General features: G+C 34.1%; 1 protein-coding gene across 1 annotated transcript; it reads left to right on the top strand.

The window, feature by feature from the left end:
• The first annotated feature begins 2,067 nt into the window (after positions 1-2,067).
• On the top strand, positions 2,068-8,580 carry LOC131653991 (protein FAR1-RELATED SEQUENCE 4-like). Its single transcript, XM_058924357.1, has 4 exons — positions 2,068-2,230; positions 2,367-4,532; positions 4,618-4,665; positions 8,052-8,580. Exons 2-4 carry the CDS (start codon positions 2,487-2,489, stop codon positions 8,190-8,192), a joined length of 2,235 nt encoding a protein of 744 aa, XP_058780340.1. The 5' UTR covers positions 2,068-2,230; positions 2,367-2,486; the 3' UTR covers positions 8,193-8,580.
• The last annotated feature ends 3,025 nt before the right edge of the window (positions 8,581-11,605 follow it).

The following is an 11,605-nucleotide window of genomic DNA, read 5'->3' as shown; positions in this document are numbered from 1 at the left end:
GGTTCGGAACCGGTAAATCAACTGTGTTAATATCACTGATAGTATGGATTTTATGGTTTCTTATATTTTCAGAGAAAGAGAATATTTGTGCGGATCTCTTTTTGTTCCGTTTTCTTTGTTTCAATAAAATCTTATTAAAAAAATAATAAATTTTATTACAAATATATTTGAAAGGTAACTATCAAATACCTCTTACACAAGTTCACTATGGGAAGGACACATTTAATCAAACACATTTGAATTAGAATTTAGATATCTTCCAAAAATAGTTAGGTATAACGAGCTCAATCATGCTCACAGTGATATAATAATTGTATATGATATGAAACCCAAACATTGTGAGAAGATTGAAGAACTTGAAAAAAAAGGTCATCGTGCTGATGGATGTGAAGGTTAAAAACGAGGATGATACAATAAACCTAGGAAAAGATAAGTTAAAATGTATAGGGAACTCTATAATTTAGGCATGTCAACAAAATACAAAAAAAAAATTAACAACTCTAATCGATCCTGCCTGAATTTAACGAAGAAAAAAATGATTTAACTAAGATAGATGCATGGAAAACCCAAATTTGAAAAATAGAGGCAAAGATGATATTGGATACCCACCTTAAGCCCACTTGATCTACATAAAATTTATAAGTGACTACATTTATCCTAAATAAGATAATATAATTTTATAATGATTTAATATTTATTTATTTTTGTTTCTTAAAATGTAAGTTTATAATGATTCTATTTAATTTAATTTAGTTTTTAATACTATGAAGAATTGAAATATGAAAATTCAAAAATATGTATTGAGGGCGAGGTCAGAAAACATAACCTAAACATGTGTTCAATAATCACCCCTGATAGAATTTGGAGGCAATAGCGGCATAAGGAGGCGGGAACGAAGATAGTAATGCTGAAAACCCTACCATATTGTCATACCTACTAGAATTTGAATATCTTTTATATACTACAAAACCTTGTTCTCTCTCTAACTATAATATTTATGTGAGTAAATTATATATATATATATATATATATATATATATATATATATATATATATATATATATATATATATATATATATCCATAAAAATGCATTCTATGTCGATGTTATCTATCTCAAATACTTTATTAACTTAGAAGAATTTGTGAGTATAACTAGGAGACCTTTTGTTTGGTTTACCTATACTCCAAGTTAGGTGAAATATGTATGTGGAAGACTAGACAATTGACGAGAAACAACGGTCTATTTACGATAATATTTTTTCACATTTACTATTACTAATATTTCATAATACTTATGCTACTCCGTTATTAATATTCCATCTATACCATTTTCAAGCATGGATCCACCAACACTTTGCACGTCTCATCGAATGAGTATATGTAGAAGACTACTAAGAGGATTTGCCACGTGCCTGCTCCATCATCCCGCTCAGAGGATATCAGGCAATCAAGTCGTTTGGAGTTTATCTTAATCGCATGGAGGCAAATGATATCTGCTTCATGCTATATGTAGATCACCGTCAGACACATCCCTTGGATGTGATAGTCTTCTACCTAAGTTGGCTGCCTTCACATTTACCCAGGTTGACTTAAATTTTTGGACTTAATACTTTATATATAATGTTTATACATGGTAACATACTTTGTATATAATATTTATTACTGTCAAGTTTTTAAGAAACTTATTGCTTAATAACTTACTATTATGAGAATGGGTCCGGAGATTGTTATCCTGACTCACCTTTGAATTTATCCGAAGATTAATATCCGAATTAATTTTGGAAATAATAAAGATACATATCTAATAAAGTTTTTTTTTTTAAATAGGAGCTGCGTCTGAATTCCAATCTCCGGACACGGAAAGAACATTTCTCAGTTTTATAAGGGTGACCGATAATGCCATAGGGTGAGAAGATCAATGCCGAAAACTACCAAAAAGAACATGGTATTTTAATTCAAGGCCTAATATATTTCATTTTGAAGAGGCCCATTATTCATCAGACAAAAAAACATCAATTCAATTAAAAACTTTTGACAAAAAAAAAGAAACAATTAAATTGTAAAACACAAAACTCAGCATCTCAAAAAAAAAAAAAAAAACAACCCTGGCCACTTTCCCCTTGTAGCGTCACAAACAACTTGATGTCACAGAACTGAACTTCTCAACTGCCCGGAAAACTCGCCGGAGTTCTTCCTAGGCCGCCGTTACCATCAGCAAACCCCTCCAGGTTTTCATTTTCACTTTTCCATATACTCTTCCAACGTGATTTTGATAAATTGAATTACTACATTCGGAAAAAAAAAATCAAATTTTTAGCTTCTGCTTAATTTAATTTCTCAATAAATCACTGTTCCTCCATTTAGGTACACCATTGAAATCAGATTATTGAGGAAAACTGTTGTATAATTTGTATATTGAACACGTGAAACAATTGCTTTGGAAATTAGGTGGATCTGAGAAATTTGAATGTTATAGCAGAAACCATGGAGTCTTCTAATGTAATGGCTAACACAATTCCAGAACCTAATAATGAAATGGAATTTGAATCTCATGAAGCTGCTTATTCATTTTACAAAGAATATGCTAAGTCTGCAGGGTTTGGTACTGCTAAGTTAAGTAGTCGTCGGTCTAGGGCATCGAAGGAATTTATCGATGCTAAATTTTCGTGTATAAGATACGGTAATAAGCAACAATCGGACGATGCGATTAATCCTCGTCCTTCGCCGAAAATCGGTTGTAAAGCTAGTTTGCATGTGAAGAGACGACCGGATGGTAAATGGTATGTTTTTAGTTTTGTGAAGGAGCATAATCATGAGCTTTTACCTGCTCAAGCTCATTTCTTTCGAAGTCATCGGAGTTCTGATCCATTGAGTAATGATGCTCGGATGCGGCGGAAGAAGAACTCGACTGCAGGTGGTAAATTGTTTAGTGCTTATCAGAATGTTGAATGTTTGGAGAATTTTATGAATCGTCAAAATGATAAAGGACGGAGTTTGGTTTTGGAGCCCGGGAATGCTCAATTGCTTCTTGAGTTATTCATGCATATGCAGGAAGAGAATCCGAAATTTTTCTATGCGATTGATTTGAATGAAGAGCATCGGCTTAGGAATGTGTTTTGGGTCGATTCTAAAGGGTTGGAAGATTTCGGTTATTTTGCCGATGTTGTTTCTTTTGACACAACGTATTTTACTAGCAAGTATAAAATACCGTTGGTGCTTTTCGTTGGAGTTAACCATCATATTCAACCGACATTGCTTGGATGCGCGTTGATAGCCGATGAGACAGTTTTTACTTTTGCCTGGTTACTGCAAACGTGGTTTATAGCAATGGGAGAACATGCTCCGCGAGTGTTTCTGACCGACCAAAACGAGGCTATTAAAGCTGCTGTCGCTGCTGTTTTTCCAGGAACGCATCACTGTTTTTGTTTGTGGCATGTTTTGGAAAAGATACCAAAACAGCTTGAATTTTTAGGTACATGGCACGATAGCTTTATGGAAAAGTTCAACAAATGTATATTTAAGTCATGGACAGAAGACCAATTTGAAAGGAGATGGTGGAAGCTGGTTGATAGGTTTAAACTTCGAGATGTTAAATGGGTCCAATCCTTGTACGATGATCGTGCATGTTGGGTGCCAACTTTTATGAGGGATATTTCTTTTTCCGGTTTGTCTACTGGCTCGCGCTCAGAAAGTTTAAATTCTTTGTTTGATAAATACGTCCAAGTTGATACTTCACTGAGAGAATTTATAGAACAGTACCGATTGATTCTTGAAGATAGATATGAAGAGGAAGCCAAAGCAAATTTTGATGCTTGGCATGAAACACCCGAATTAAAGTCTCCTTCCCCGTTTGAAAAACAATTGTTGTTAGTTTACACTCACGAAATCTATCAAAAATTTCAGTTTGAGGTTTTGGGTGCTTCTGCTTGCCATCTAAAGAAAGAAAACGATGGCGTGATTAGTACTTATAATGTGAAAGACTTCGAAAATAATCAGAACTACATGGTCGAATGGAACACATCAAACTCAGATATATGTTGTTCTTGTCACTTGTTTGAGTATAAGGGTTACCTCTGTAGACATGCAATTGTCGTTCTCCAAATGTCTGGTGTTTTTAACATCCCGACAAAGTATATATTGAAAAGATGGACAAATGCTGCTCTAAGTAGGCATCCTATTGGTGAAAAGCTGGAAGACGTTCAATCAAAGGTTCGGAGATTCAATGATTTATGCAGACGGGCCATAATATTGGGTGAAGAAGGTTCTTTATCCCAAGAAAGTTACCATATGGCTTTAAGTGCATTAAGTGAAGCTCTAAAGCAATGTGCAAATTTGAACAATTCTGTTGAGAATGCAGCCTTAACTAGTACTCATGTTGATTGCAATGTTGGAGAAGAGTATCAATCTATTAGTACATCTACCGATAAGGTGTCTGATCCAAAAATGAATTCGGGTAAGAAGGCTCCGAGGACTGGTGTGGCTGGTAGGAGTATGGGAAGTATCGAAAATATTGAAGGAAATAAAGGAAAGGTTGGTTTTTTTGGTGATTACTGATTGAGTGATGTCCTTATTTTCTTTTAAATTTGTCTTTGACTTGGCATTCTGTATGTTATAGGTACCTCAACTTGGAGTAGTAAGTGGTAACGATGGTTTTCAACAAATGGTATGTTATGCCCCGTTTTTTTTTTATAATCATATGTGTTCAAATTTTCAAAAATAAATAATGCCGATTGATCAAATTTCCTTTCATAAAAATGCTTGTTTTCTGAGTTTGAACGTTTGGTTACACTTAATGTGGAAAGGACACAACATGATGCTATAAACAATTTAAAGTCAAACATGCTGGGGGAGTCTGGGGAGTGAAGCGCCGAAAGTTTTAATGGACTAAACGCTCATGGATTCAAGAGACCTCGACACCACATATCCATCCAAAACTTTAAGGCATTAGGGGGATGAGTCCATTTTTTTATATCCAACATTTCCTTCATTTCTCGTCGATGTGAGACTTTACCACTCACACTTGAAACCCAACAATCTTCTCCACAAGTGTGATTCACCTACACCACTAGCCTTGATCCACACTAGGATTCACTTCTGCTCCTCTACCAAGGCTAACCATGGCTCTGATACCACTTGTTGGAAAAAATATCAGTTAAAACACCTAATAAAATGCCAGCGGATGATTATCTCACTATCATACTTTTTTCACAGTATAATAAGTACAATAATAACAATGGAACAACAAAAATATCTTCGTTATAAATGAATAAGAATACAAGTGATTATTATTACAATCTCACAAACAAAAGGTGGCTATACTCATTTTATTTCTCAAAAGGTTTTCTCTCAAATTTATTGAGTTGTTATTAATGATGATTTAAAATGAAGCATGGAAGTGACTTTTATAGTAATGCAACTTGATGAGTAATGGCTATAATTTATAGAAAAGTTTTCTCCTCTTGTTACGTATTTTCTTTAATCATACTTGCTAAATTTATTTCTTAATCCTTCATTTCCTCTCCACCTAAAATGGAAAAACTCATCGATTATTCACAATGGACGAGTCAACCTTAACAACATCAACAACAATGATGAAGTTAACTTCTTCAAACTACTCCATCTGAAAGTCCAAAATAGAAGACATATTTTATTACAAGGATTTGTATCAAACATTGCAAAACATAGGGACAAAGCAAACCGACAAGTCTGATGATTGAAATTTGATGAAATAGAAAAACTGTTGGACAAATTCGACTATGGATAGATCAAAGTGTCTTTCATCATGTTGTGCAAGAAACAATTGCGTAGTTGTCATGGACGAAACTTGAAACCTTGTACGAGAGAAAGACAACCTAAAATAAAGTCTTTACCATTCGGCGATTGGTGAACCTCAAGTACAAAGAAATCCGGAAAATGGTAGCGGCTATGTTACTTGCATCACCATTTTCTTGATGCTCTCTTTTGAGTTTCCTACTTTCTCTTTTCATGTGACCTTTCTCGTGACAATAGTAACATTCTACGTCTTTTCTCGTCCACGATTTTCACCTGAAATTATCTCTAGACTTGCCCTTTGACCTGTCTCTAGTATTTAACTTCTTGTGGATTCTTCTTCCATGATACTCTATGACATACGCCTCATACTCTGATGGAATTCATTGTTCCTTCCTTCTTTATTCTTCATTAAACATGCTATCACAAGTGTGTCCCAATTGTCTGCTAAGGAACTTAGTAATAACAATGCTTGCAAACCGTATTCATATTGGTGAGTTGTTTTACCAATATTTTAAAATCACTCAAGTGTTCGAAAATACTTTGGCTTTCTTTGTACTTGAGGTTCACCAATCGGTGAATAGTAAATGTTTTATTCTGGACTGTCTTTCTCTCGTACAAGGTTTCAAATTTCGTTCATAATGAGTACGCAACTTTTTCTTGTGCAACATGATGAAAGACACTTTGATCTAGCCATTGTCGAATTTGTCCAACAGTTTTTCTGTTCATCAAATTTCAATCATCATTAGTCTTGCCAGTTTGCTTTGTCCCTTTATTTTGTAAAGGTTGATACAAATCCTTGCAATAGAATATGTCTTCTATTCTGAGATTTCAAATGGAGTAGTTTAAAGAGATTAACTTAATCATTGTTGTTGATGTCGTCGAGATTGACTCGTCCATTGTGAAAAATTGATGAGTTTTTCCTCTTTAGGTGGAAAGAAATGAATAATTAGGAAATAAATGTAGCAAACATGATTAACTAAAATAAGTAACAAGAGGAGAAAACTTCTTTTTAAATTATAGACATTATAATCAAATTGCATAACTATAAAAACCACTTCCATACTTCATTTTAAATCATCATCAATAACAATAACTCAATAAATTTGAAAGAAAACCTTTTGAGAAGAAAAATATTAAAAAGCGAGTTTAGCCACCTTTTGTTGGTGAGATTGTAATAATAATCATTTTTGTATTCTCGTTCATTTACAAAGAAGATATTCTTGTTGTTGCATTGTTATTATTGTTATTCATTTGCTGACATTTTATTAGGCGTTTTAAGTTATATCTTTCCCAACAAGTAGTATCAGAGCAATGATTAGGCTCGGTGGGGGAGGGGAAGTGGATCTTAGTACGGATCAAGGCTTGTGATGTGGGTGACTCTCACTTGTGGGGGGATTGTTGGGTTAGAAGTGTGAGTGGTAATATACCACATCAACTAGAAATGAAAGAAATGTTAGATATATAAGAGAATGAACTCATACCCCTAATATGCCTTAAAGTCTTGGATCCGTTGACACTTCCGGCGCTTCGCTCACTAGACTTCCCAACAAGTGATATTAGAGCCCTGTTTGATCGGGGTTCCTTGTATTGAAAGTCTTTCTGGCAAGGGCGTTCAGGTGGTGTGTTCCGTTGAGTGCAACAATGGCGGTGCAAGTAGTTATGGATGAAAAAACTCCCGTTTGAGGGAAAGCATACCCATAAGAATAAATGGGACTCACACTTGAGGGGGAGATTGATCCCCGAACCTTCTCATGACCCAACAAAATAAAAAAAACAAGGATTCTAAGAATGTTACTAGTGGCGTTGTGCCGCTTTGAAATGACCATTAAAACAGGGGTCATAAGGAAAAAGGGGAATTATGAAATTATGAGTGGTAAGGATGTTTAGTTGGCAAGTTTGTTATGACTTAGTACTTCCAGTATCTATAGCAAAGGGAGTGAATTTTGTTTAGTGCTCAATTTTATTGAGTGAATCATTATGGTTAAGCAGAGAGTTTTCTCCATTTCGATGGATGGAGTTTAACTCTGGAGTAGATTGAGATTCATTCCTTTCTACAGTTTTCATATCTTCATTTAACAAGTACATTTTACTTTCCATGGTTTTATCTCTTTATTTAATTTCTTTTTCTAAATTTCTGGTTCTTATTAAGACAAGTGATTCTTCTTCAACAAAAATGTTTTGTTTCCAAGCTAGATTTAACATTTGTTGTGCCAAAAGCATCTTTGTAGTATGGACACATGGTTTCAAATTTTAAATGTTTGTATTTGCTTGTGACAGGAGCCTACTGATCTAAGGTCACATAATGTCATGCAAATGCAGTTTCACAGCATGGTGCCGGCTGCTATGTTCCTTAATGTTTCGTCCCCCTTTCACAATGCAACCTCAACTCATTTGCATGACAACCATCTTCCTCCTTAGCTGAATAAGTATTCTCCTAAGGATCCAAAGACACATGTATTGAACTGTACATAAGAGACATAACTTCCGAAAGGCGCTCTACATGTTAAACTTGATAATATCTGGAAAATCCTCGAGGCTAGGCGAGTAGGTGACATTTAAAAAACTTGAGAACCGTAGTACTCCATTGATAGGCTTGCCATTGACGTAGGTGTCGAGTGTTGGTTTTGTTTATATTCGGTTGGATTTGCATATATGGCGAGAGATTCATTGTTTTAAACTTAGAATTAGTGGGGGGAAACTTATCAAAAAGCACTTGTTAAAATGAAAATATGTAAAATTTGAAGGCTTGAATGTTTCAGAAGCCCATTCCACCTACATGATTATTCCTAGGGACTCTCTTCAATTACACTGGTTCCTTTATTAGATTTATGATTGAAAGTTGAGAAAGAGGATTATCATGAGATAGAGGAGCAAGAAGAAATATATCAAGAAATCGGAGTTCATCCTTCTCAAACAATTACGAAATTCGCAATGAATCAAGACAACAAACAAATAGAGGAACAATAGGGTAATGCAGTTAATATGCATGTCAATGTCGCTCATGATATGACGATTTTGATGAATTAGATAGGTAAAAATGCTAGAGCCAATAAGTATATGACATATATTTATAAGAAAGAAAATACAACCATCATTAAATATTTGTAGAATCGTTTTATCATAGATAAAAAATTATTTTATAAAAGTGATCTCTAAAACAAAGAAGAAAAACGTGTCAAAAGAATTTCTATGATATAATACTCGGTCAAGGATAAAATTTATGTAATTAGTTAAATTTTTTATTTTATTTAATTTAATTTAATTTTACACTCTTTTGAGTTTAGGTTTATGCCTCAGTTTTCTATTTAATTTTAATTTTTTTAATGAATTTATAGTTTATCAATCAGTTAGGATAAAACCCGTGTTCCCCGGTTGCCGTGGCCTCTGCTGCCTTTGATAGTGTGCACGTTTTCATCAGAGAGAACCCGGTCGCTTTACGACATCAATTTGTTATTCACAGTTTGGAATCTTTTCTAGCAGATGTTCATATTGCACAGGTGGATGTGGGCCTGTCAAGGGAGGGTTTCACGGTCTTTGGGTGTATCTTCAAGAATCACAGGAGAAAGATTATTTTCGCAGCAAGCAAGAAAAAGTTTATTGATGTTGATCAAGGATTGGCTGAGCTGTTGGCGGTCAGATGGTGCATTACCCTGACTATGGAGCTCAAGTTGGATAAAGTTGTTTTCCAATCGGATTTTCTTTATGTGGTCGATTTCATCAATTCAATTTTGACAATTTCTTTATCCATCCTCCAACCTTTTTAGAAATTCGCGGAAAATTTCTAAAACGCCCATATATTTCGGAAGTGCATCTCCAAATGCATATTTTTTCTGAAAAAAAGTTGATTTCAGAAGTGCACTTTCGAAAACACTTTATTTTTTAGAAAAAAAATGTGTTTTCGGAAATGTATCTCTGAAATCACATTTTTTTTAGAAAAAAATGTGTTTTCAAAAATGCATATCTGAAATCACTTTTTATTTTTAAAAAAAAAAGGTATTTTTGAAAATGTATATCCGAAAACACTTTTTTTTTTAGAAAAAAACGTGTCTTTGGAAATACATTTCCGAAAACACCTACCAATTTCTCCTTCTATGTTTTTCACGATTATTTCTTCAAATTTCCATTGCTCCAACGCCATTTCTTCTCCTACTTTCTAACTACTCTCTCAATTGTTCATCTTACAAACTCTCCTCCTCTCGTTTTCATGAACCCAACAACAACAAAAACTCTTCACCCAACCTCTCAAATGACAACAAACACAAGCATCTCTCAATCTTTCACGTTCTTGTTCAAATTCAACCTCCATCTCTCCCACCTTCAAACCGGTCCTTTCTTTTTCTATTTTATGAATACAACAACAATAAAAATCTAATCTCTCTGAAACCCAAAATCAATCGTTCTCTCAACTAAACAACAACAAGAAAACCATATACCATTTTATACTAAGCATGAATTTCTTCTTGAATCAACAACGATCAACAAATTTGAAGAAAAGGTTTAAGCGCTAACTATCGAAAAAATCGTTCAAATCAGATTTATTTTGGAAATGCATCTCCGAATTCTGAGAAAATAGGAAAAAAAGTGACTTCGGAGATGCATCTTCGAAGTCAGGGGTATTATGGGGTTTCCAGCAGGGGTTCTCACCCCGGGGGTGGATAAAGAAATTGTTTTCGATTTTATGTAACGTGGTATTTGAGCCCATAGCGGCGGAGTGTAGACTTTTGCTTAGTAACTTTTCTTTTGGTACTGTTGTTTTTTTAAAGATTTCAATGTCGACGCTCACAATTTGGTGATGCTTGGCAAGGTCCACGGTCATGGACGGAGCTATAGCCCAGCGAGTCCGGGCACGCGCCGGGCTCAACCCCTTCTTTCGTTGTATACTCCCCATACTAATAGTCGATTTTTAGACAATATTAGGCGCAAAATTAGTAATATTTAGATAAAATTAAGAGCAAAATTAATAAAAACAGAGTGTAAAATTTTTGGACAAAATTAAAGGCAAAATTTTTAGACAATCAAAGATAAAATTAGTGAAAACAAGGTATAAAATTAATAAAAATATAATGTAAAATTTTTGCCTAAGTTCCATGAAATTTCTGACTCTGCCCCTGTCCACGGTTTTAAAACTTGGTTGGGTGGTTACCCTGTGTTGAATTCTGTAAGTATGGCTGCTTCAGCCCTTTGATTTGAATGAAATCGCTTTCCAATTAAAAAAAAACTATATCACTTAACCATTTTGTTTTGGTTTTTTTCATGACCCTCCTATTTTTTTTCGAGAGATGAACAAAAAGATGATTTTGAAATTGGAGTACCAATTTCGTAAATGAGTGAAAATAAGAAATCAAAATTTTAATTAAACTATTATTTCCTATTTTATCAGCATTTATATATTATTAATATCTATAGCAATATCGTATTATAGCACATGTATTTGCCAGTAATTATAAAAGAATGACGAGATGGTGTGAGATTATTTTGAGCCTTATTTTACAAATATGTTTTTGAGGATTGCTCATTACATCTATACATTTCTTTCAAATCCTACAAATTTCTAAAATTAACCCTTTTGTCTCGATCGAATAATAGTATACTAACACTTTACATGTTTGTCAAAATAATGTTGAGAGTATAATTCTTAGTGTCAAAGCAAGTAATTTTAACATAATCTATTGTTGTCGAAATGTTTATGCTGTCAAAATGTATTTGTGTCGAAGGAGCTAGCCTCCGCAGATTTAAATTTAGCGTTATTTTGATTGTTTTGTTGAGTTAGGTTAGTTGGATGTTGTTTAGTGTGCAAGCAGTCTCAAACTATAAATAGGAAGGTACCCTCA

Source organism: Vicia villosa, linkage group LG2, assembly GCF_029867415.1.
Source record: "Vicia villosa cultivar HV-30 ecotype Madison, WI linkage group LG2, Vvil1.0, whole genome shotgun sequence".
NCBI lineage: Eukaryota > Viridiplantae > Streptophyta > Magnoliopsida > Fabales > Fabaceae > Vicia > Vicia villosa.
The sequence above is the reverse complement of the archived record's forward strand: the minus strand, read 5'-3'. Positions and strand labels throughout refer to the sequence as shown.

Coding starts and splice junctions, on each gene's coding strand:
- LOC131653991 (XM_058924357.1), top strand. CDS start 2,487: ATGGAGTCTTCTAATGTAATGGCTAACACAATTCCAGAACCTAATAAT. Junction 4,533..4,617: donor TTGAAGGAAATAAAGGAAAG/GTTGGTTTTTTT, acceptor TGTATGTTATAG/GTACCTCAACTTGGAGTAGT. Junction 4,666..8,051: donor ACGATGGTTTTCAACAAATG/GTATGTTATGCC, acceptor TGCTTGTGACAG/GAGCCTACTGATCTAAGGTC.